Source organism: Anopheles gambiae, chromosome 3 (genome assembly GCF_943734735.2).
Source record: "Anopheles gambiae chromosome 3, idAnoGambNW_F1_1, whole genome shotgun sequence".
Lineage (NCBI taxonomy): Eukaryota > Metazoa > Arthropoda > Insecta > Diptera > Culicidae > Anopheles > Anopheles gambiae.
Window position 1 is genome coordinate 91,641,009 of NC_064602.1, and position 26,573 is coordinate 91,667,581.

The 26,573-nt window shown below is 43.8% G+C and overlaps 3 protein-coding genes and 2 non-coding genes across 17 annotated transcripts in view; 3 read left to right on the plus strand and 2 right to left on the minus strand.

Moving 5' to 3' along the window:
- LOC1280796 (zinc finger HIT domain-containing protein 3) overlaps positions 1-292 on the plus strand; it is a 76,094-nt gene extending 75,802 nt beyond the window's left edge. Inside the window, exon 4 of the mRNA XM_320662.4 lies at positions 14-292. Within this exon, the coding sequence (XP_320662.3) occupies positions 14-237 (224 nt within the window). The 3' untranslated portion in view covers positions 238-292. The remainder of the gene's footprint in view (positions 1-13) is intronic.
- Positions 289-13,446, minus strand: LOC1280794 (beta-glucuronidase). 13 transcript variants are annotated; one of them, XM_320660.5, is made up of 10 exons: positions 13,224-13,446; positions 3,293-3,401; positions 2,866-3,166; positions 2,621-2,787; positions 2,022-2,547; positions 1,765-1,937; positions 1,453-1,681; positions 987-1,163; positions 777-915; positions 289-693 (listed from the first exon to the last, which is right to left on the minus strand). In XM_320660.5, the coding sequence occupies exons 1-10, from the start codon at positions 13,342-13,344 to the stop codon at positions 503-505; spliced, it is 2,133 nt and encodes a 710-aa protein (XP_320660.5). In that variant the 5' UTR covers positions 13,345-13,446; the 3' UTR covers positions 289-502. The 13 variants fall into 13 exon arrangements, with proteins under 13 accessions (XP_320660.5, XP_061509535.1, XP_061509534.1 ...); XM_061653551.1 differs by lacking the exon at positions 13,224-13,446 and adding an exon at positions 11,430-12,029; XM_061653550.1 differs by lacking the exon at positions 13,224-13,446 and adding an exon at positions 9,203-9,704.
- Positions 1,270-1,351, plus strand: Trnas-cga (transfer RNA serine (anticodon CGA)). Its single transcript has one exon. It is a non-coding gene; the product is annotated as a tRNA-Ser (tRNA).
- A 229-nt stretch (positions 13,447-13,675) lies between the features above and the next one.
- Positions 13,676-13,757, minus strand: Trnas-cga (transfer RNA serine (anticodon CGA)). Its single transcript has one exon. It is a non-coding gene; the product is annotated as a tRNA-Ser (tRNA).
- Positions 13,758-18,385: 4,628 nt separating this feature from the next.
- Positions 18,386-26,573, plus strand: part of LOC1280787 (matrix metalloproteinase-2) — a 264,242-nt gene continuing 256,054 nt past the window's right edge. Inside the window, exon 1 of the mRNA XM_061653558.1 lies at positions 18,386-19,855. Coding sequence (XP_061509542.1) covers positions 19,634-19,855 — 222 coding nt within the window. The 5' untranslated portion in view covers positions 18,386-19,633. The remainder of the gene's footprint in view (positions 19,856-26,573) is intronic.

Genomic DNA, 26,573 nt, shown 5'->3' on the forward strand with positions numbered 1-26,573 from the left:
TTCCTTATCGTAGGCCAAAGTGAGCATCTGAAGAACCTGCTGTACAATCCTCACCTAAGACGGCTACTGACGGAAGTGGACAACGCTCGGGATGGCATGAATGCGGTCAAGGTCGCCATGATGGAGCCACTGTTTGTAGAGTTTGCCGACGAGTGCCTTCGATTGGTTGAGCCGGCGGAAGACGAGCCGGAAAGGCTGGACGATCTGGTGTTTACCAACCTTCAGCATCGGCGGTAGCATATCGAGAACAAGTGTATGTGATATTTTAATAAAACCCATTCAGTTGAATAAATTCCACAATATTTCATTGCATTATCAGTCCAGAAATAGTTCCGTAGTAACACTTAACAGCTAGATGCTAGAGAAATAATAGCGGAACAACGCAAAACGATTGTCCAATACTTCAGGGTTTCGTGCATAACTCTAAACCAATTGTAAGTGGGTTGTTTGGCGTTAATGGCAGCTACACACTCACTCACTCGCTCACTCATTCTCTCTTTCTCTACAGTTCCGTCTTCTCATGTGATAGCTGGCTGTTCTCGGGGGCCGTGTACAGGAACAGATCGTCCGGCAGGTGACTCTTGCCCAGCTCGCCCAGCGCGTGGTACCGCTGGCGCAGCAGATACGCGGCCGCCTTCGGTTGCCGGTTGCGAGTAAAAATGCCCTTCTTGTTGCCCCCGACACGTGTGTACGCTGTAAAGATGAAAGGGAAAACATTGACCGTTTAAGCTGCAGGGAACCGTCTCCGTCCGGGTTTGAGCGAGTTTTAGCCTTACTTTGCGCCGTTTTGAAGTCGGCAAAGTTCCACACAAACTCGCCGATGAAGAAGTTCTGCTTGCGCAGCGCATCGAACGCCTTGAAGTGCTGGCTGAAGACACGCGTCTGGTAGTCCTCGGACCAGATGTAGGCAGGAAGCTGTGAATGTGAGTTTTGAATTCGTAGTAGTTTAAAAAATAACAGTGTTTTTTTTTTTTAATTTTATGTACCGTATGAAGTCCTTCCTGCGTATCGGCACCATACTCCGACATCAAGACCGGCTTATTGTGTTTTTTGTTCCATGCTTCCGCCTCTTCGATGACACGGTTGGTGATCATGTTGAGCTTCCCGGAGTTGGCATACCACGCGTTGTACCGGTTGAAGCTGACAATGTCCAGGTATTGTGCCTGTTTGTGTGCGCAAGAAAGAGATAGAATTAGAAGAAAGTGAAAAGATGCACATGCGTAGAGGGCGCTGGTTTATGAACGCATTGTGGCCTTGCCCTTCCAAGAAGCAGTCGTGGCCGAGTGGTTAAGGCGTCTGACTCGAAATCAGATTCCCTCTGGGAGCGTAGGTTCGAATCCTACCGGCTGCGAATTCCGAAAATCTTTTTTCTTTGTTTTCGTGTAATTTTTGCCATTCGCGCTTTCTACATAAGCCAATGGAAGGTGACATTTTACGAAACTGTCAACTTACCGCAACATCATCATTTACGTTCACGGCAATGGCGGCCGTTATGGGACGCGTCGGGTCCAGCTTTTTCGTGTACTGCGCCACGGCCTCGAAGTAAGGACTCGCGACCATCTTGCCCGTGCGAGGTTCATTGGCGATCGACCACATCACCACGCTCGGATGGTTACGGTCCCGATGGATAAGCTGCTCGATGCTGGATTTGTGCTTTTCCAGCAGGATCTGTGAAAAATTCCTGTACGAGAGGAGGTACAGATACAAACTGTAAGGATGAGCATGTCCTTTTTAGATAAACAACCCTCCTTTGAACCAACTTACTCCGTGTCTACGCTAGGACACTCGTCGATGATCATGATACCGTGCTCGTCGGCAAACTGCATGCTTTCCTCCGAGTAGGGATAGTGGGACGTTCGGTACGCGTTGGCACCGACCCATTTGAGCAGATTGAAATCTTTGGTTAGAAGCGCTAAATCTAATCCCTTGCCACGTATCTGTAATGATGGCGGTAGTGTAAAGAACCATACTCAGACATACTCCAAGCTATGTGTGTGCGGAAGGCACTCCACTATACTCACATCCGAATCTTCGTGGCGTCCAAATCCCCTGAAGTAAATAGGCTTCCCGTTGATTAGGAACGAACTGTTGTTCCACTCGAGCGTACGGATGCCAACCTTGAACCGGTACACATCCAGCACCGTATCCTCTTCCTTCTCATCGGTAGGCGCATCGTTTGATTGTGCTTTCCCGAGAGTGATCTCCATCGTGTAGAGATAGCCCGGCTCGGGATGCATCAGATATGGCCACCAGAGCTGCACCTGCGGCACAACTACCGTGCCCTGCAGTTTCGCCTCCGATTCGTCCTTGCTGACGAGCGTGCCGTTGCGATCGTACAGCTTCACCTTCAGCAGCAGATGGTCGGTTTCGTTCGTACTGGTCGTGACCTGGTAGTCCACCCGGCCTTCATCTCCTTCGTAGCTGGTGTGGATGACTACATCGCGGATGTAGACCCGCGGCACCGTGTACAGCACAACCGACCGATGGATACCTGCGTAGTTGAAGAAGTCGAACGTGTACGACTGGACCAATTCCACACCGTTGTCACTGTGAAGTGGGACGACAGATGAGTGTTTTATGATCTATTCTAGTCTTCCAACATCAAACTTCAGTCTCTTACATCGCCTGATTGTCGACCTTGCCCTGTGGAACCGTCACCTGAAGCAGCACATTGTCACACAGCACGGTAATGCGGTTCTCGGCGCCGTATTTAAGCGCCTTCGTCACGTCGGCCTCAAACGGAAGATGTCCAAACTCGTGGGTCATCACCTGAACTCCATTGATCCACTGCAGGAAAAAAGAAAGGATTTAGTTTGAAAATTTGAGCTTCAGATTCCTTATACACTAGCTCCTGGAAACACATACCACAATTGTAGAGTAGTGCACAGAACCGAACCGCAGGAAAACGCGATCATCACCCTTGGACCATGCCCTCGGGACGAAGAACTTGCGATCGTACCACACCGTGCCGACGTGATCGCGCAGGCCCGCATCCTCCGTGACGTCGTTGTAACTGCTCGGCACGGGCATCTGGATCGTTTTGCGAAACCGGGCCAGATCGTCCGTGTACCACTTCTCCCGGATACCTTGCGATGGGTTGTTGCTTTCCGAGCGCACAAAGTTCCACATACCGTCCAGCTTCTTCATTTCGCGAGTTTCCGATTCACTTGTGGGGGGGTAGAAAATGAGAGTAACGATGATCGTGTCAACGTCATTAGTATTTCAGAGATGGAAGAGGCTGTGGCACTACTAGAATGCGACGCCCTCTCGACGCGCTCTCTCTCTCTCTTACATCGGATAGAGAAGGCCCTCGGTGGAGGACTCATTGCCTGAGGTGTACATTGCTCCAAACACGACGTTCACCATGCAACCGATCATGCCCATTACCGCAAACGTCACCACTGGAAAGAGACAAGAGAGAGAAGAAAAACGGGGTTAGGTGTTTAGAATTATTCATTGCTTTACGCTGCGATAGTTTGTTGTTGTTTAGCCTGAGGTACGACGCGACGATTATTGTAATGATGATCGTGATCTTGAAAACCAGGGCTTTTCCTCGTAGAATCGTTTAGACCGAATTCATTACCAATGCCAATATCGTATACTTTCGATTCGGTAGAATGCGCGATCATGGGACTTGCATTGGATGATTTTAAGCAGCTCCTCGAGTGTGTGATGATTGATGTGGAAGTTTCTTAGACACTCTAGAGTTCAGCACGACCTGTTACTGTTATTGCAAAGATCACTAATCTTCGCTCTCTGTTGCAGGTTCCCAGAATGGGCAACTGGTTTAATAGTTTTGCTAAATGCAGTTTTCGTGACCAACCTCAACACTCAAACGATCGAAGGTAATTAAAATGTTCTGAAGACGAGGAATAACTCCCGAGAGAGGGGGTGGTAAGTTGCTTTTAGTTTGCTTGAATCATTATTTATGATAATATAATTTATATAACGGCAACATCATACGTGACCATATAAAAATGAACTCAACCAATTACAGGGTTGTACCAGGTCAACAAACAACTGTCCACTTGCTTAAAACAATCATCTCTTTGAATATCCTTCCAAGCACATCAGCTGGTTCTGTGTTGTCTATTAAAGGAGACGATTGTGATAAACATGTTATTTATTGGACTGATAAAACCCTGGCTATAGTGAATGATTTTACAAAGTTCCAATTGCATGAATGATTTGTTTTCTGATCCCCATCCCTTGTTCTAAATAGTATATTTAGGACATATTGATTTCTTTAACTTAAAACCATCTATTACATCATTCTACATAGTTGAATCACATGTGTTTGTGCAAGGTTGACAGAGACCCGTACATTATCGCACGTTTGATTAACGTAGAGACAAGCGCCACACAGAGTTGGGGCACTCCCTTTAGCCAAACGAATAAACCTTAACCTACTACACCTCTCGCTTCGTCAGAGGCTTCCGGCGTCACGTGTACGTGTAAAATATATTTGGCAGCTAGAATTTCATGCAAGACTCATGTTTATTTACTAGTTACGGGAGTTTTTTTTTTTTTTTGTTGTGGTCGGGGGTTCTTTCAGGGGCTTCTCGAGGCATTCGTTGGGAAGCGCTAGTTTTGTTTATTTTTAAGGTTGGTCATGGTGGTTCGAGGCGCATCCATTCCAACCTTTCCGAAGTTGCGCCCGGTAAATGGCATTCTTTCATGCAATCCGGGTATAAAAATGATTACCCAGACACACACGTATATAAATTATAATACAGATAGGCGTAAATCCTTCGCAGAAGTGCTTCTAATTACGCAAATGCTTATCAAACCCAGAACTGCTTGATTTAAACAAGGGCCTAAAGAGCGAATGGTTTGATAAGCAGTGATTTTGTGTTGTCCGGAGATGCCTTTGAAATGCAAATGCTTTTTTATATTAACGGAAAACACTTGAGCCTGAAGCGTGCTCTGTCCCCACTTGAGATCGCGGGCATATGGTGGGGCCAAATGCTTGCGTAGGAAGTCCTCTTCTGACTATCGGACTAGCGTTAGCCGATATCATTCCACAGAGGAAACACATCCGTCCAGGCATTTATTGCGTTTATACATATTTATCGGCATGTTACATTGTATCCAAGGTCATGTTTTACAAGTCTCTTGCTACAACTATAGTCACAAATCCGGAGAGGGTCTACGACGAATCAATCGACTAGGGAAATATGGAATGGAACAGGGGCAAATCGTTCACCGATATCTCCAAAAACCAAAACAGAATGAAGCAAACTCCTAAAAAATGGGGGTGCGCGCACTGGCGCCGTGTGCATATATCTGTTCCGATCACTTTCGTTTGCGCAATTGAAGGATCGCGTGTTATTATTGGGGAACGTAAACGACGGCTATACAATCAACACATCGTGAGAACGTGTGTTTGGCAGCTGATACACCACTGCTGCCCCCCCCCCACTGCAAAAAGGGATGTTCCTCCCCGCAGGGCTGATGTATTCTTGTAAACAAATCTCACCCTATCATAACCTAACAAATGCCCGCTGCGTAACGAATTCGGTACAGCACGCCACACAAGGTCACAACACACACCTATAAGGAGCGCTGCGCTGTTGAGTGACGCGCAAAGCGATCAGTTTTTGTTGCTTAGATCAGCATATCTCAGATGCAGCTTAGATGGATATGTGCTTCCAGAGAATCCAAGACACGCGATAGGCCAAACAAAGCGAGCTCTCGATCCGTATGGGTGGGAAATTGTACGCTTCACGTGGTTTTTGTACGATCGTGTCATTTACGAGCATTATTGGTGGGGTAACATTTCACAGGAAGCACAAAAGAGTTTGTTTAGAGAGGTTTCCACGTCGTATCCCCTTCAGTCTACTCTCAAATAATGTATGACGAAATGCAGTTTTTATTGCTTTGGCTTCACAGCAAAACCAGATTAGAATACACATGTGTGTCTGTGTCTTCTTCTTGCTGTAAAAATCAATGTAACTCGTCCTGTTGGCTATACCCGGCTGTAGCTCGGAATTCGGTGATAGCAGCTGCAACGTTTTTGTGCTGTTGGCCATACTCGAACGCCTCTTTCTGATAACCAAACGTGGCTGGGCTCAATTAGATTGTGTTCTAGCTGAACCGAATTTATGACTTATTGTCTCTCTTTTGGGTCGAATTCAATTGTAACTTTCTATTGTAACTTTATGAACAAAGATAGCAAAATTCTTTAGCGATTCTACACCCTCATAACAGTGTCTCAACCCGGCAAAAGCTGTTTCTCCCGCGTACCTCTGAACGTACGTGTGCATTCACCTGTGTATATCAATTTGCGCCTCGGTTTTCTTCGCCGGTCTGCTGTGCCTGCGGCCACGGGCTGCTCACCATTCTCACTTTCACTACCACCGTTAGCGTTGCCGGCTTCATTATCGCGGTCCACGGAACCACCACCACCAGCACCACGACTGCACGAAAGTAATCGCATTACTCTACTGACTTCTTTCCGCGGGGACCGGCGCACATTTGTGCGAGCTGAGTTCTGGAGAGTGGCGCGACTTTGCGCGAAACCACCACTAAGAAAGCGCCTGCAGCACGTGCTTGTGTGATTGCGAGATACACGTGCACGGGCGCCGCTCTGCTGGCGCGAAGAGGACAGAAACGGAACGAATGCAAGATTGATCGCCAGTGTTTTCTTCGGTTGAAAAATTTGCATCCACCGGTCAAACTCTATGGGTGCGACAGCGCGCGCGCCCCTGAAGCCTTACGATGACCGCGGCCGACTACGGTTTTGAGTTGAACTTGTGCCGGCGTCGCGGGTAACACTCTCTCCCCTCCGCGGACAGCCTTGCACGCTTGAATCCCGTTGCTTTTTAAACTCTACATTACCGCCGCTGCCGCCATCCACCACCCCTTTTGCCCTAGTGAAGTTGCTTTGCAAAAGGATCCTCGCGTCCTTGTCGCTCCCATGCACGCTTTAGTACAATGGACACTGTAAAGAACTGCGTCGTGTGTGTGTGTGGGGCTTCCTGTGGCACAAACGATTATTTTCACTCTTCCTTGAAACTGTATCTTTCGTCTCCTCCTCTCCTCGTCCTTCACTTAACTGTTTTCTATTCAATGAGAAACTATTTATCACATGCCACTAATCACTCAAGACCACCCACCCGACATCGACAGCGCGACCGGCGTGCACGACTACAAAATGACGACTAATGCCTACTCCGTTGCTGGACGCAACTGATACGGTGGAAACAAACAATACACACACGTGAAGCGATCGGTGGGTAACGGTTTTACGCGCTGCGCAAGACACGACCAAACCGTGGCTGCGCTGGCATGCTTTTGTTCTCTTGTTTTTGAAAATAAAATTCGATCGTTTTGTTTCAAACAAAATTTGTGGAAAAACTGTTCAGTTGCGATTCCCAGGGAACAAAATCCAACACATGCTATCGCATTCTACGTCCCAAGGGACAGTCAAATAAGAATATTTAATATTGTTCAGTGGATTCTTAAGGCGCTTGTAGATGTTAGGCTGGAAATAGACGAACCGAGAATTTCGCGGTACCGGTGAAAATCGCGTATGACTTGTAAATTTAGCACAACTTGACTTGTGTTGCGCTGCTTATCCGCAAAAGTCCTTTAATTGCCTTCTAATCGCATTGTAATCGTCGGTGAATTGAAGTTTTCAATGAAACATTTCGTTTTGGTTTTGAAATTTAAATATGGAACTGCCAAAAGGAAACCTTACAAGCGTCTTCAACAGAGCAATATTGTAGTGATTCCCAGTGATGTGTGAGAGATTCGACAGCACTATATACGTGTTACGTTCTCTTGAGTTAAACCCTGAGCTATTTCACGTTATTAAAGAAGGACTGTATTATTCAATTTTTAAATACAAAAATATGAAAACTGTTAATTAGTAGTTCTCTTAAATGGTGAAATAAGAAATGAAATATGCATTAGAAACAAATACTAAAAAAAGTTATCATAAAAAATTAATAATTGAAATACACACTATCATGGGTTGGAATCAAACCACCACTCTATTCGGCAATTATATCTGTTAGGAAGCAAAAACGGAATATAAACAAATTAGGATGGTGGTAAGCTATTTGTTCTCGCTTAATTCACAATTCGAAAGATTTCGACGAGAATCCTTTACAGCCGTGATAGTTTCGGTTGAAACCTTTATTCACCTAAAACGAATAAGTCCTTATATGCCTTTTGGAGAAGCGATACTTTACGGAATTTAATTTCCTGGCAGTGTTAGACCGCTTTCAAAGGTTTGAATATTTAAAACATACTAGATTTTTAGTTTTTTTTATTTTTATTTATTTTTATTTTTATTCTAAAAATTCGAAATGTGGCTTTGGCGAATCTACTTTAACATGCTTTGTTAAACATTTTAATGACCACAATGTAGATTGAAGATTCATATACTAAATAGTTTTGAGGATTTAGTTCTTAACCAGCTCTGTCAACTCATCACATCTTACTGAGAGTACGGCACTTCAGACCGTTCTTGCCTCCCGCTTCCGATTCTTCAGAAGATAAACACGACACCGTAGGCTCGCCATCCTGCTCGTTTGGTGTCGTATTGTATGTACACGACTGCTAGTGGATAACTTTCACACAGTTGTTCCGTAATCCGATATGAAGGCTAGACGCGTCTTAAGCGGTTCTTAGCTTAAAATATAAACAACCATATGCTGACCTATGACGGCTTAATGTGGCATCATAATTCAATTTTTGCATCTTAATTTCATTAAAAAATATCAAACCTTCTGGCATTGCTTGGATTGCGTTAGCTTATATGTTAGTAAAAAAAGACCAAAAAGTGTGTTGCTGTACACTGCTTACCGATATTAATGTTATGGCTATATTTATTCTATTCTATGCTGTGTTATACCTATATTATTATAATTATTCTTTATTTTTGCATTTCATCGTTACTTGCCATTAGCACAAGCGTCTGATGTCGAGCGTACCTGAATGTACCTAAATTTCAACCAATTATTTCATCTTGATCATAACTCAATGCTCACTCGGCACAATATCGCCCTCAAGCAAGCTGGCCACCGTTTAATTGGCCCCTTCGATGATAACTCAATGTACGTTTCTTATCAATTTTGGTTTAGGCGCCTTCGACTATCAAACCTCACATGGTGCGAGATACACAAACTCTACCTCCGTTTTGGGAAAGGCGTACGTTTCATGATGTACTTTTACATTAAAATTTCTCGCTTACCTATTAACGCTATCACAATCAGCCGCATGCAATGATCGTGCTGGATGCGGCGCAACTTCTCTATCCGCCGCTTGCGTCGGTCTGCATCCCTGAGCAGCAGTAGCTTGCGGGACCCATCACTAGATGGCGCCACCATTATTGCGTGCTGGTGCTTCTCGACGCCACAGCCAATGGTAGACCGGAACACAAACACTCTTCAATCACAGTTGGGTTCGCTTGGCCAGCAAAAGTTACCGACATTGGCGGTCGGTAAACATAGGTCTTCGCATGCTCTCGTACCCTCTTCGTCAAACCTGTTGCGTGGTTTAACCCGATGCACTCCGAGCACTGACTTGCTGCTGTGTACTTTGAATCACGTGCTTCCCAATGCTGTAGCTGCTCCTGAACTAGTACACCCTACACCACACACGTTCCGACACTTCCGATTACGACAATCGAATTAAAGCGCTGTGTGGACATCTCATCCAACCAAACCCGACCCGCGAACCCGCGCTTCAACGAGTGACTGAGTTTGGTGTCGCTTTGATTATTTCCGATGGAGAGGAGGATGTCTCTCGCTGTGGTGTGTTGTGCTGCCCTCCTGGTTAACCACACCACGCACGCACACACACACACGCTGGTCGACGCTGGGGCTATTATCTTCGTCAAGAGCCAAAGATAGTCCCGAGCGTGAGATATGAACGGCGCGCCATACCGTACCGGGCCCAGGGATTGGTGCATTTGGTCCATTGCGTGGCTGGTGTGATTTTAGAGGTCTTATCGAACCCCTCGCGGGACTGTTGTCCCGACCGCCGCAACCGCCACGACCGTCGATCAGAGCTGCCTGCCTGATGGATTGGCCTCGGCAACGATAAGGGACGGTAATGATCAATCGATAGCGAGCCGTGTCATCGCACACACCAGCCCGGGAAAGCGATGTAAAGCTATAATCTCTGTTCTAGATAGGCCTAAGTCCTCTCCTCGGATAAGGCTTTTTTTCTGTAGACCAAAAGCGAGATAAGCTGTTGAAGGAGCTACGAATCCCCAAAAAGGGGGTGAGCAATGCAATTTAAATGTTTGCTCACTTTTGTAAAGGTAGCGTAACGTGTCGCGGATGCATTATGATGGAGCGTTATCGGTAGTCCTGGTGTGTTATTGTGACACAACAAGCGCTTCAGCTCCGTTCTACATATGGTTTGACCTACATTCCATTCTTCACAATCGCGCGCATGTAGAGAGGTCCCAACGACGCGGGTCCCAATGAAGAAATCGTTGACCTCGTCGTCGTTGATAAACTGTACCACCTGGAGAGGAGCTTCCATTTGGAGATAAACTGGAGTTGACCGAATTTTGAAGCGCGTTTGTGTGTACCGTTCTGTGAGGAAGAGGAGGACGTCGCTCGAGTTGTACTTAATGATGTTTGTTAAGCGATAATGCCAGGATGTAATTAATTCGGTGTCAATATCCATTACCCGAGAGGCACCACTGAAGCTCCAAGCTTTACAGATGCAATCAAGCGATCAGAGTTGACATAATTGGTTACATTAGAGCCCGGGAGGGATATAGCATAGAATAGCAACCAAGAACCTCTGAGTAATGTGTGGTGAAACGTGTGTACTGTGAAGGTTATTTATCACAAGGGGCATCAAGGAGAGCAAGATGACGATGACGACAACGCCGTGAGCATGCGAAGGATGGTCATTTCCAATGAAACGTTAATTGACACGATGATCAGAGATGGCTTTGGTGACGAGATCGATCCGGAGGGCTTTCTAACGATAAGCTCTGAGCTATGTGAGCTTAAATGGAGAACCATCCTTGATGATCGTCCTCACGATAAAGTATCGTCACGCACACAATAATCATAATAATTAGTATAGAATATCATTCGTTTCCAAGAACAATTAGGAGATACAAAATTATTTTGGGTAATTTTGCATCGTTCGTTTTGACGATCACATTCGTATGCAAAGCTCTCCTTCGCTTGACCTTTCACGGGTTTTTACACAGAGTTTTTGTTTACATTCTTCTCCACTTTACACTGTTAATTACTTAATACTAATTACCAGCAGCGATCGAACAGGTTCTCGTGATACGTTCCCAGAGACGTAAACCAGCAGCATGGGGAATTCAAAACGATTAACACACAATTCGTTGGAATCACTGTTGCTTTAAGCGAAGTTGGTATGCATCAAACAGCCAATAATTCATGTGCCAATAAAAAGAAGTATAGTAATAACTCATTTACCTGTTTTAGGTTGACCGGTGCGACGACCTCCACGCACAGCCCGCGACGAGCTATTACTGGCGGGACTCATCTTCGAAATTCTACCCAGAACCTTCAACACAATGAGATCAGCTGCACCCCGGGAACGGTTTTGAATTTGAAACTATGCTCACAACCACCGTATCACAATTATCAAATTTACACTACTCTATTTGTCTCGGACATCAGAGTTAATGATACGCGGAAGGGAAGAGCAGCCCTCGCGATAAGTATCAACTTGGCGTCCACCGCCAAAGGCGAATGAACCACAAATGCTTGAAGCTAATCAGCAGCGATCTTGCCGATATGTTTGTATGTGTACTTGTCTCGTTTGCACTTTGCTGCTGGACGTCTAATGCGCGCGATCTTGGAGTAACATCCGACGACGACGATTACCGATGATGAATTCTAACCCGCCCCCTCCCTGCGGACAAGTCCACACTCACAGGACAGACCACTACACACTCCACTCTGTGCTGTGCGTGTGTAGGAATAATCCACCACGCTTTACGCTACCAGCAGTTCGGACTCCGAGACGCTGCCCACTGATCAGTTCGAGACGACAATTCGAACTGGCGTGCTCGGCCCGACCGGAGACGCTACTTGTATGCAAAGGCCTCGGCCAGTTCGTGAGGCTTTGCCACCATACCCATCCGCGATCCGCATATCGCACCCGCACGCGGCCCGCACGCATTATTGCGATTATCGTCTCGTCGCTTTTCGTACCGGCGGGGAGGAAGGTGGTGTGTTTGATGATACAGTAGAAGCCCCCGAGGGTAGATATCGAGCGGTGGTAGGTTTTGTTCTCACACGCAAAAAAGGTTCTATTAACGTGATATGTTCCAGGAGTTTGTGTAATTTAAATTTAAAATTGTTGTGATAGCAGTTTATAGTATTTTAGATCACGAATGACTATCTCTTTTTACCCAAAAATTGTGTGAATGATTAAAAAATAAATAATGTTGTTTTATAGTTATTTGTTTGTGGAATTTTGTGGAATTTTTACATATTTTTCTCGATATTATAGAGTACAGTTAGAAGACTGGGCTTTATTTTTCGCGGATTTTTTTACCACTTTCCCCATTTGCATCGAGTTTCGTATTTAAAACAAAACGGAATATAAAAAAAAAAAACGAAAAGAATTTGGAGGAAAAATATAGCAAAAAAGTAAAAAGTTTAAAATTAATTATATTTACGAATAAAATAGATTGTGTTTGGACTGCCATTTCGCACACAATATCAATGTCGGTTGCTAGAGTAAAACAATTCCGATTCGAATCCAGCGAGAAAATGGCACTAATAATACAATGCTGAGCATGTACAAATAACGCTGAATGTTATACTACTGCTTGATAGCATGATGCGTAAGGCAACAGAGAATGCTGCCGTTAACGCAAACGATCTCTATGGTAGAACACCATCACAAAGCGAACGATTGCTACACTTATCCATTGAAGGTACACCGCACGATATAAAGGGGCTGATAAGAGCCCAGTCTCATTTCAACACGTTAACATAAGAAGATGAGTGCAATAGATAAGAGAGGCAAAAGATAAGGAGCAACGGCACATCAGCAACGACGAGGAATACACGCCATCGAGTCTTTGCCACTTTGCAAGCGTAGAGTGAGTGTTTTGATTCTACCCGCTATGCTACTCGCACAAGCAGAGCGGTAACTCTATCAAGCACGTGGATCATGTTAATTCTCACGTCTACCGGTGCACCTGTGTTCAACTATGACGTCATCAGGTGTATGCTAATGCTGGGCCTACATACCTCTAAGAAGGGCCAACAGATTGGCGCGCAATCGATCCACAAGTCGCCATCGGATGCTGTTGCTGTTTAACGATACTGATGAAGATACGGTCGACACTAGTTTGGTATTGTTTGATAACATTAAGAAACAAAAAAACGCACTAACTACTCATAAAACGTGTGAGTAATAACTAGCGAGCTAGCTGAACGAGAAACATCCACCACCAGTGGCCGATTGTTTACGATTGAGCTCATGGAAGGGGTGTGTCTGTCATCTGCTTTGACAATCAGCTGAGCACAAAAGCAAGAGCTTTGTGTGTTAGTTTTGCAGAAGCTTATTCGTATAACAGATGGTTAGATGGAAGCGTATGACAGACTTTGAAAAGCGTTTGTGTGCTGTTATACGAAACGCTCGAAAGTGGTGTAAAGTGTGAATGAGAGAAGGTTAGTAGCAAAGTTGGCAAAAAGAGGTGCGCAGCCGGTAGGATTCGAACCTACGCTCCCAGAGGGAATCTGATTTCGAGTCAGACGCCTTAACCACTCGGCCACGACTGCTTGGTGGAGAAGGAGGGTTGCATTGCCTACTGTACACGATGGACCGAGCGAAGTAAGCGTTACACGTTGTAACACATGATTGCAATCAAGAGACTTGAGATCACGTTACTTCAAATATCGAAGCAGCCAAACTGGTTTGGCGGAATGGTGATTTTTTTTGTTTGTGAATTCGCTGCCAAATACGGTGTTACACCACGTACGGCTTCAGCTTATCATCCCCGGGAAGGGGGAATCGTGATCCTATAATGGTCATCTGGTAGCTGCCAGAGTGGCTCGGCGTCTGAAATTTGCTGAAAGTAAAAGGCTTTGGCTTTTGATACTGGTTTTGATGGTTTCCTTTTTATCATTATCAGGCGCTCAAATCGCAGCTCTGATGTATCGACGCTGTAAGTTGTTCAATTGTAGAGTGTGATTGGCTTATAAAAAAAAAGAAAAAAAAAACAGAGAAAGACTTATCATTGGTCAGATAATTTCGTGATCATTTCAAAGGTTCTATCACGACGTGACGATTGTTCAAATAGAACCACGTGTGTGATCGTGTCCCATATGATTTTTTCTTCTGTCTTTTTGTTTCTCAGCCCTACGATTTTCTTTATAAACTGCTTAGAAAACGTGAGTCGTTGGTATGAATCACAAAATGATTAATAAACCGATCTTACATTGGAAAGTTTATCTTTCATTGGCTTAAAAACAATCATGTACACGCGTAGTAATTCATTTGGAATTGCATCATGTTGTGTAAACTTTTTTTTTAAAGAAGCGTTAATTTGGCAATGAAAGTTATCATGTGACCGGAACAATCGGTAGCGGAAACAAAATACATCACCATGCAATTAATCATAATGTTTGCCACATGACGTCACTGTGTCGATAATTACAAATAAACAAAAAATATCCTTACGATACAAGCAACATCTCTGAGTGCGACCTGTTTCGAATGTAACGGTATGCAATCTTGACACTATTGCGCAAGGCATAATCATCAATCATCGATTCCTGATTCCATGCTCGTCATTGATCCGGGTTCGCACGTTGGGTGGTCTAGTTGCTCTATTGTTGTTAGAACGCCGATGGCCGCGACAGATTTCGTTCCGAATGACTGTCTCCTCACGTGCTTTCTTTGTTGGGAATGTGCGAAGGACGGCCGAGATGCAGGAGATGCACAGCATGGTGGGGTCAGTTTGAAGGCAGCTTGCAATGCACGCGCATTGCTGTTTGAGCTTCGTTGTTCAGATGCTGGTTTGCTGGAAGATTTTTCCGCTGCGGGAAGGGTTTGTATACAAGCGTGATACTTCTCCAAGGACACATATACCATTTATGGAGGTGTGCACCGTGAAGCGTGCAATTCACACGAGAAGGCGTTACGCCTCATTCGCAAGCTCTTCCGCTCGGGTAAGATAGGCTTTTTTCTGGCAAACGTAGCATACAAGTTTGCTATTTTTGTTTAAAGGAAATGGTTCAAAGCAGTGTTGTGCTTAGAACATCGAAACAAAACAGAGTTTTGATCTTATCTGCGATATTGGGATTGCCATATCCTTTTATTTGTCTCATGTAGATGAGAGAGTCTTCTGCTTGGCTGCTGGAAATGACACCATCCTAGGGTCTGTCGTTTAGCAGCACTATTTATATGAAAACTAGAACTCATTTTCAGTTCATCTTACGTTCAACATAGCTACGTTTAAAAGTACGAAATCCAAACAAATTTCATGTTAAGGAACATTACAGCTTGTTGAAACAATGTTGATAGCTAAAACTATAGTACACGCCTGGTGCGTACGTGATAAGAAACTGTAGCTTTGGGGGAAAAGTAAGAAGCAAGCAAGAACCGAGACAACAAAGGGGTTATCAACAAGAGTTGTAATTGTTCCGGGGCAAGCACGCAGTTAGAAGGAGTCCCTGGAAATGCATATGCATGCATTGTCCAGTCAATGGGACACGCTGATAAGACGATTGACCATATGAAACCATTGCGTAGGATCAGAAGGTTCAAAATGCTTGTTAACCTTATGTTCGTTGCTTCCATAGGTTCATATTGCTCTTGATTTCTATATTAATTATTTATTCAAAGAGATTGTGCCTTCTTATCCGAAATAAAACAGTACGGTGAATATGATTCTCTTATGTTTGTTTTATTTTATATGATTAAGACCATTTAGTTACTGTATATAGATATGTATCAGTACTCCATTAAAGGGTTTTCCACGATTGATTTGTAGCATTTTTTTTGGGCTCGTTTCACGATTTATTCATCATAGCCCATAGATTTCTGGATCGTTCCTATGATTTGTTTGCAATCACCCAAATCGTGGGAACACAGCAAATAAAATTGGCAAAGAACCAAACATTTTCAGGAAACAACCAAAAAAAAAAAAACTTGAGAAACCCTGCAATTGATTTTATGCTGAAAAAAATTGTTGCCAAAGATGTAGTGATGTATTCTTCGCTTCGATCGGGAATTTTCGTTTGATCGGGGAACATCCGGCCGATCGGGATTGACGGCATCCAACGAGACCAGTGCTATAGTCTACTCTGTCAGGATAAACGAAGAATAACTCGTATTCAAATAATCTGCATCGCAAATGGCTCTTATTAGAACTTTTAATTCAGACTTTGATGTTACTTCTGACATATTTGGTGTAACATTCTTCGAGAGCCTGTACAGGCTTTCGAGACTTACACAGTTTTTTTGTGTCAATTTTTACTCTTCGCTTTCATTTGTTTGAATTTTTTAGTGTAGAGTGCTAAATTAAGTAATCGTTGTATTTGATATACATTGGAATACCGCATAACGAGTTTAACCCGTTCCAGTGACTCACTCGTTATACGTAAAACTCGTTATTGCGGAAGGCTTTTTTCCATTTGTATGAAAAGTAAAATAATTGGTCCCAGGATCAAAGGTGTGCTATAACAATGTGCGTTAAAACCTACAATCTGAAAAATAACAAAATGTCTTTATATGCAAATCATTTTGAAGATTTACATTTGTAGTTCACTGTTTCTGTATCGTTATTATTGATTCATTTTCTTGAAAAGATAGTTGATTAATTTAGTTTTTCCTTAATATTTCCCGAATATGTCGTTTTTTAAATGATGAGGGTTTGGCAACCAAGTTATACGAGTTTGATCGCAGTACCAAGAAAAACTCGGGACGTGTGTTTTGGCCTAATATGTAATATGTAATATGTAACATGTAATATGTAACATGTAATATGTAATATGATAAATATGATAAATATGACGTGTCCGACTTCAGGTTGCCGTCACTGTATAAAATCGAAGATCACAACAATCGCGAGAGAGTGAACGTTCTGCTAGAGAGAATGGTGAGAGCAGAGCTCTCTTAGGAACGTGCGTTCCTGCGAGAGCAATTGCTCCGAGCACCATTGCGCTCCTATCTGGCGATGGAGTGATGGTTACTTACTTTTTTACATTCACAAACCCATTGCAAACCACAAGCTATTGACTATTAAGGATATTTTTATGAAAATTTAAAGAAGCAAGTATTAGCTAACCGAACAGCAGTTTCTAATCAACAACAATAAACAAGAAATCAATGCAGAATGACTACAGAATGACCCACAATGGCACTGTACTTACTGTAGTATGCCTAAGTGAGCCTAGGAATCTAGCAAGAGTGGACAACTGATTATTTCACCATTCTACTCATCGGTTTTAGTTTGGAGGAACTCTGCTAAAATTAAGGACACATCACAACACATTAGAAGCAAATTCTGAAGAACAACTTTGATTTTGCGAACACTCCAGAATTTGTGGGGTCCCAGTAGGTTCCATCGGGCCTTATGACAAGTATCTGATTGAGACACCGATTTGTTTTATGGCTCACCATTATTGGTGCGCCCTTTCAATACGTGCTTGTTTAACATCTATCATTGTGGTATCTTTTACTTTCGATTGTCTATCCTATGACAAAGACAATTCAATGTTGAGTCATCAACAAAGATTTGTTGAAAGATATTTTTTTAAATTTCTCTCTGGCAGCCGTTACATTCACTTTTATGATCATTCCCAAAGGCCCTAAGACCCTAAAAAATGTTGCGAGAACATTTGTTGCCTAATTGGACGGACGAACTGTCAAACTCATGTTGGGGGAACATTTTTGTTCCAAGAGAAACAAATCGAGTTGCTACCCATACTTGTATGTATTGACAGATATTCGACATACGACTTTTTCGATTTACACTTTCAGGATTCAGGACCTGTTTTCGGTCCCAAATACAATCGTATGTCGGGGGTCACCTGTATTTTGAAGAGGTTCAATACCAGCCGGATAATCATTTCCACACTTTTTGCGTGACTGGCTATCAGAAACTGGATTCGTCACAGTAAGGTAGCTTAATTTTTAGGAAATATTATAAAAATCCAAGATACGGCGGGGTTTTTTTCAGATAGTTAAAAATTATTCACACACCGACAGGGATTCCCCCAAACTACCGGTATATTCCAATATACTTCAATATTCGGTTTATTCCAGCCAAGTATATTTCCCCCTCTGTTTTGTTGTCTTCGATATTCTCTCAGCGCTCTCTCTTGTAACGCAGCAAAGTGAGCGTACGCAAGTCCTACACGCGCGTGGCATGTTCGCTCTCTGTATTTTGCTCCCTGTAGATCGTAACGCTTCTTTGATCGTACTTTTGAAATCCTGACAAGAGCTAGTTAAGATCTGAACGCGCAGCAATACAGACCGGTTGCGCAGCGTCAGAAAGCGGCAATCTGGCGGGCTGTAACCAAACAACAACCGTATAGCGAAATATTACATCGGCATTAACGATTGAATAATGGTGTTAAGTTCTAGGCTTCTCATCCAATCGATTGCATGCCGACTTGACCGTGGACGGTATAGCATTTGTCCCTCTGTTTGAAGCCCGCCTGTTGCCGCTCCTTCCTCGTGTCAGCAAGCATTTACGCGTTACCTTCTATCGCTAAAGGAGAAAGGTAAAAATCACCTGTAACAGGAACAAGAGCCAGCGTAATAAGTGGTAAAACCAAAATAAAGCAAAAACAAAAAAAACTTCTAGAAGCCAAACGAATACGCACTAACATTTATACACGAAAGGACACATTGTACGCAAGCGCCGGAATCAACACGCTTCCCTCTGTACGGTCAGTCTGACGCCTTTAACCGGTCTTCCATTCTGTTTTGTTCGTTGTTATGCTCGTTGTTGGCAGTATTGTTTTGATACATCGATGCGTTTACGGTGCCCAGTGGCGTTCCGAATCTTGCAGTTTGAGTGAATCATGAAAAAAATAATTCCTTATAAAGTGCATTTATACGAGTAAAGTGGTTCAAAAGGCTCCGTATTTGTGTGTTTGTCAAAGTGTTTTTGAAAGTTTTCCTCGCATCGTGTAGTAAGCTTCGGCGTGTGAAAGTGTGTCAGAAGTGAGAAAGGAAAGGGGGAAGCGAGTTTCCAGCAAGGAAATCCCCCGAGTGCGTGAGTCATCGCTTCCGCCAAAACGGAAAGGATATCCTTTCATGTGTATAACGCGACCGAGTGGTGTATGTGTATCTGTATGAGTGATTCCAGTTAGCTGCCAGGAAGTGACGTGAGACGATACTCACACAAACGAAACGCCGCTCTGGCGCCAATCAGCTGATACGTCAATTGGTAGTGGTGTACGGCAAGTGTCTGCCAAAGTGTTCCCCCGTGTTAGTGCGTGCAATAGTAATAAAGCGTAGTGTGTATAATGTTTTAAAATTACCAAGCAAAAAAAAAAAAAAATACGGCCATCTTTTGCACGAGTGTGTTCTTTTTGCAAAATAGTTTAAATTAGTGGAGCCCGGTTTGTGCATTTAATCAACAGTGAACGTGAGCTACTGCTTACTATTACTGCCAGTAAACGTGCAATAAGTGTATCATATGAAAGCCTCTGCTGTGCCGTTTGCCTCATTCCCAATGGAAAGGATAATGTGGCTGCACAGTCCTGGAAGCAATAGCTGGCCGAGGGTATTTCGGATAGCGGGGTTCAGCTTAACGGTCCCATTTCTAATGCTCATGCTCATAGCCATAGCAATCGTGGCCAAGCCAATTGAACGGGAGCGACGGTCCGAAGCCAAATTCTGGGATTACGACGATAGCGTGGTAAGCATCTGTTTGTACGGTCTATACCCGTAACATCGAACAACCTTCGACCTGTTGATACGGGTCTTCTTCCTGATTCCGACTTGAAACGTGTTTTAACCGCTGGAAGATGTGGTAGAATCTATTCTTGACTCTGGTATTTTGACTTATTTATACGCGTTTCATGCGTTAGAATGAGACGATGTTATTCCGATTGGCGTCATTTGATAAGGAGTACGAGTTGGGAGTGATTACTAGACTGGCTGAGGAGTTGTGTGAGCCAATCGGCAGAGATTTAAATGGTTTTCAGACGATGCTTTAGAGAGCATTTAAAGAGTCTTTTAGGATGATTTTACACGCTTTTTGTGCTTTAAAAATCGTTTAAAACAGCAGAATGTTAAGTTGTGTAGCGAAGAACAATCAATATCAATAAATGAATGTGTGAAAATAATTATATATGATAGGCTAACAACTTCGTTATGGCCTAGGTGGCCCGGTGGTCGAATGGACACATGTGCTAACTCACACAAGACCGGACGGGTTCTCAATCTAGTGATGGGCGGGTCGACCCGAACCTACCGGGTCGGAGCCATCAGCGACGGTTCAGCAACGTTTGAGTTTTGAATATATTTGATAAAGGAAATTAGGCCTACTTTGGATCTGAACCTATCCCGGCCGCGTCGATTCAACCCTGTCTACGAATGAGCCTGAAAATATGAATCTAACCGCGCGGCTACATGAGGGGTGATATTATACAGCGAAATGAACTATTTGACAGGTTAAATATCTGTCAAATAACACACATCACCGCAACCCTTGATGTGCGTGCAGTACATAAATAACGTGTATAAACAAAATCGCATATTTTACCTCGTGTAGCCGCGCGATAAGATATAGCGCCTAATAATTTTTGGTGACTTCTACTAGGATTGAACTCATTACCGGTGGTGCACTGCACTCAACTGGTAGGCACAACGCTATTGAAAGGCTGTTATTTTTAAAGTGGTTATCTTCTATGTGATACTCAACATGGTTTTGTAATGACGATATCGCTAAAATACTCTGTGATTTGTTGTTTTTATAAAAAAAAAATAGAACAACAAAATACAGTAATGATGTTTAAACACCATTGTAATCGTAAATAACAACGCACGTGTAATCCGTTTTAAAATTTGACGGATGAAATATAGGTTTCGCAGTGTTCAATTACTTCCACCACTGAACCGGCTATCGGCAAATCTCTCAAACCATCTGCAATGTTTAAAGTTTCATCTACGAAGTCATAGAGCACGACCGACACGCTTGTTGTTAATCACGCATGGTAACGTGCCAACCCTCTGGCACATTGTAGAGAGATGTGTGTAGGAAAACTAAGCTCTACCCATGCAAACCCCGCAAAGAATGATGGTGCCAGGGCTGTGAAAACAGTAATCATAAGGAGTTGGGTGTCGGATGGGTGCTGCTATTTTCGCCCATTAAATCTAATCCATCATGGCTTTTGCGATGTGACGTGCAATTCTCGTGTAAAGTGTCCAGCGTGAGAAACGGTTTGAACAGTGGAAGAGCTACAATCATTATATGGGTCATAAATTAGCAGTTTTTTTTTCTTTGGTGGATAATGAACAACCTATTCAAAGAGGTCGCCTTTTACATATGTAGAATGGAATGAAGCAAAGCTGCAACTGTACGCCGATGATTCCAAGCGTAATGCCAAAAGCCATTCTCACCCGTGCGGATCACGTCTCACCGATAATCGATGGTCGCTAATTGCCTCCCTTGACCGTTACTGATGTACTGACTCGCTCGCTCAATATCCCTCATGGGCAACTGCATCACGTACCGGCGAATGGAATGTATGAATGGAATGGTTGGAGTCTTGCACTTCGGCCGGAACTGCAACAGCCAAGTCGTGCGTAAATTTGTCATATCCGTTGTAGTAAAATATGCAAAATAATAGGTCCTCCACTGTGTGCTACCATTTAAATCATGTCGACCCTCCCCGAAAGTTAATTCGTCTCAATTGAGTGCAAAAACGAAGCACAACTGGCTCGCTCGGCTTTTTAATTAAATTAAACCATCATGCCAGAGGCCCGGCGTTGATTACTGCGCTGGCTTGTAGAGCAGCATGCAACAGGAAACTCTTGTGTGGACTTATCAGCAACGAAGAGCCATGACATGCACGACACGCATATATGCATGTGTTTGTCTACACTCCAAACAGATGTTGGGAAGAATAGTACCAATGCAACACAAATACTTGGCCACGTCTCTGAACTCTGAAGTTCTAATGCTCTGCATCTCAATGTTGCTCACACAATTCGTCTTCATCAAGCGTTACCGGGGCAACATAAGCCAATTTAAAACAGCAGTTTGTTGCTCTCACTTTCTCTCTTTTACTCATTTTCTCTCCGTTCTTCCTTTACGGATTAATGCAAACTTGCTATGGTTATGTTCTTTATTTTTGGTTTCGTCCAGAGTTTCTTACTGGAAATTTTGAGCGCCATTTAAATTAGTTTTCTCAATGTCCATTTAATGTTGTAATTTATTCTTTTATTCTGTACGAAAGGTATTTATTTTTACGAAAATACTTTCCATGTTCAACAACTCATTTTTACCAAGAATTCATTCACAATCTCATGCCCCAACACTGTAGTCTCGTACTTCAAATAGCTTCCATCTGTGCATCAACAGTTGTACGCTTTCAGCGCTTTCTTTCACTTGTGCACTGCTTACTAGCCTATAGCTGGAAAGATAACAAAACCATTGCAAGATAATTCTATGCTGCCTCTGTGTTCTGGGTGCCGGTTCTCGCTTCCTCTTCCTTCTTTGGTTCACTGTACTGCTTTTCCATACTGTGCCGGCTGCATTTGTCAGACCCCTGCCCCTCGGTACCCGTCCCAGTACCCGACATTATCATGCTCATCATAAACATCATCATGCTGCGCATATGGTGGCACATGGTTTCCTGTACGCAACTTGAGACGCGGGCAGTAGCAAAGAATAGAACGGAAAAAAGGGGTACAGCGTGCATCGAGAACCGCGTCCCTTTATGTTTAAGCCGGGAGGCGATAGGAACGCTCTCCCTGCTCGTGCTGTGTTATTGGAGTAGGCCGGGAGTTTGTAGGAGTTTGTGGTTCCGCATGGTACTGCTGCTGCTGCTGTTAGCTCAGCTGGATGGATGGGTGGACGCTGCGCTGGATGTTGCTTCCAGGTCTGATCGAAGGGTCAGGAAATGGAAATGAATGGTTCATTCAAATATGAAAAAAAAAACACTCCTGTCATGCGTTGGGCACTTCTTCAGCTACGGAAAACAAACCGCAAAACCCGCCTTCGAAGCGGTGAGCTAATGAAGCGATGAATTTTCAACAGTTTTCGTAAAACATTTCCGTTGCCCTCTTCCGCTCGGAAAGCGATTTACTGTGTAGCCGAATGTTACGAGTGATAGAAAATCGATTGACAGAACTTTCTGTAGGTTCTGATAGGGTCGAACGGAAATGTGAATGTTCGAGTTGGGTTAACCTTAACGCGGGTAGAAGGAGTGGTATTTTTTCCCTGTGGATGAGGATGTGATGAGGAGAGAGAGTAGGGCAGGGTAGTGCTGACCACCCGACGATCCGTAGACGGTTGGGTACGCCGGCTGAATGTAACGAAGCGAAAGCGTTTAATGAATTCAAATGTCATCGTTATGTGAGTTGATTGACGAGATCGCGCAGGGTGAGCTCATGGGCTGAATGTTAAGCCCTATGTGTCGTAGAGAGTGTACCTCTGTTGCAAGCGATGTGTTGTCCAGCTCATGCCAGAGACCCATCAGAACGCATCGAAACAATCGCGCTATTGCTGAGAGTGTGAGAAAAACAGTTAATTAGTTAAATATACTAATTTTTACTAATTTTAAGTTGCTATGGTCTTGAAATATTCGCTTGATTTATTTGGTGACGAGTTGCGCTTGGTTCAGCATTCGCCGCGAGTCCCATGCTCGGTCAGCTTCATTAGGTCAGCGCCGGTTGGGTTCAGCACGCCATTTTCTAATTAACTTCTTGTGTTTTTTTTTTCTGTCCACAAACTCCGGTTCAAGGCTGGCAGCCGGCAGGGTGTGAATAATGTTATTTTCGAACGCAGTAGCTAGTCACCGGCGCGTCACTTGACGTCGAAAGTCCTTCCGTGGACATGTAAATTATGGCAATCGAGAAAGTAAATAAGAACCTTTACTGGCTTCACATCGCTTTAAATGTAGAGCAAATATTAGCCCGAGAAGAAGAAGACAAATTACCGCAAAAACAACATTTCTCCTCTTGATATTGCTTGCTCACCGTTCGGCCCTCTAAGTGGACGTCGGACCTAATGGATTGTGTGCTACCACGTCGAGAGTCGGAAGTGGTGCCGCTTTTCAGCGCCATACGATCATCGAAAGTGATTTTTGGCACACGGACGTTCGGGGGCCTGTCAAAGTCAATCACAATTGGATCTAGTTGGAGGTTGCCCTTAAACCCCTAAACCTCCTAAGGAAGGTTGAGAGTGGTTTTATTTTTTCCTGCGCTTGCTTGCTCGTCATGGGGTCGGGGTTGCCACCTTGCTGCCACCGTGAAGCCACTTGAGAAGTGAGGATTCAGAATGGACGCATGCCGCGGTTAGTCAGCTGGCCCGGTTAGATTTACTTGCGGGGGGGCTGTTAGTGAAAAAAAAGAACATTTTTGCGTGCGTAATTTAATAACTTTTCCATTCGAGTGAAGTTCTCTTGGCGTGGGGCGTGGCTTGTTGTTGTTGGGTCGTTTGTTTTGCCTTTAGTCGGTCGCGTTTCGTGACCGAGCATGCTTTCGCGTGTCTAGTCGGAAGGAATATTTTGTGTGTTATTGTTTTATACTTTTTATGTCTGTCTTTGTATGTGGCTGTGAGGTAAACAGTAGACGTGCAGTGAAAATCGAAATCGTTACATTTTTCACTTCTGTGCATGTGCGCAGGGTGGAATGAACACTGCGTTCTACCTCAACGACAACGAGACACAGCGGAGTGCCGGTTCGGTGCGTTTTTCATGCTGGTCTGTGGAGCATGAAAACTTCACATTTCAGCAGCACCAGAACGTACGGGAACGTTTCTTTGTTGACACTCTTTGTGGCATTTTGATGACGTTTTGGAAATGGATAAAATTTTCAATAAAAAATGGAGATAAAAATTCCATTTAATCTAGAATAATAATTTTAGTGCAGTGATCCTCTTCTTCCTTCCTATCATATCCTTCCTATATCTTTCCTTGTATTTACGTGTTTCCGAAAACTTGAGCTGTTGGCAGAAAATCAGTCAAATCTGCTTACTCGATCGAGATTTATTTATTGTTCAATTGGGACGGCCTGGCCGTACTTGATCGAGATATATGATGTCAATTTAAGCTTCATCGACATGAATCTGCCGACCGGAATCAACTTGTCAAATGATAGCAAAATGAACAAAATGAACAATTCGATTGAATTGTCTTGAGGCCTATTTGTCTTATGAGAGCCATGGGGACTGTGCTCTAAGTTTTGTATTTTAAATTTTTTGGGTCATCTTGTCACTTTTTGAAAATACCTAGAACTCTAGAACAAAAAGACATCAAACACAATGTAAAAATTAGTACACACCAATTTAATAATTTTAAATCACATTGAAAACATATAAACTTACAGCTTAAGCTAACCTGATACTCAAGAATTGGCACCCAAGAGTTAAGACGCACGATCCTAAGCATGAATCACACAGAACGCACCAAATTGTTTTTTTCGAACTCCCAACGATATTTTTCATTATATGCTTTGCGGCATGCGCCGGCACTGTTACAGCTGGTTAATTTCAGTATTCCAGTCACCATATCCGGCCATTCCGTCCAACAAGGCAGAGGGTTGAGGTCTCGCAAGGTCCAAAGCAGGAGTACCCAGACCAGAAGGCTTCGCTACGCGTTGGTCGCTTTTGTTTTCATGTTGTTATGCACACAAAGACATTAAGGTAACATAAAGCCTATCGATTGCATTGCGATTTCCGTCCGGCTTCCTCGACCGGGGGTAAAGAGCCATGATCACCCGCGGGTAGTAACGATCGTTCACGAACGATAGGCCGGCTATAGCTTACTGGCACTTCTACCTTCTTTTTATGCTGCCAGCCTTAGCAACTAAAATCCTCACCGTGCCCCTTCAGTTGACATTGTTCCGTTTCGAACTGTCTGTACGTGTCCCCGGTTAGTTTGGATTTCCTTTCTTCGAACATTGATTGCAAATGACATCACATGCAACGTTTACACCTGAACGACCAATTTTGTCTTTACGAAGCAACTCATTGAATAAGCACGTTGTAGGGTTGCTCCTGCGTAGGGCACGGGGTGACACATTTGAATTATGTGCGTGCGATGGGTTTTAATTAATTTCTCTGTTAGATTTCTTTTCCAGTTAACGCCACGCACCGTCCTTTCTTTTGTCCTCCCTCTCGGTACTGGGCGACTTATTTGCCCAATCGCGTGAAGACTTTGAGTCAGTCAAGCTACTACCCCAAACGGCTGCATGTGTTGTGCGAGCGCGCGCTCTATCCAATCAGCTAATCGCTGGAGCTTCTTCTTCTGTCACCGGGCGACAGCAAAAGGGATTCCCTGGTGATCCGTTGTCCGCTGGCTTAGAGCCGCACATCGTGCTGGGTAAAGAGCATACACAGGAGTCAATGGTCTCATAAATCAGGAACAGTACACCACTTGCTAGTCTCTGTGTTAGGCGCAGGGTGT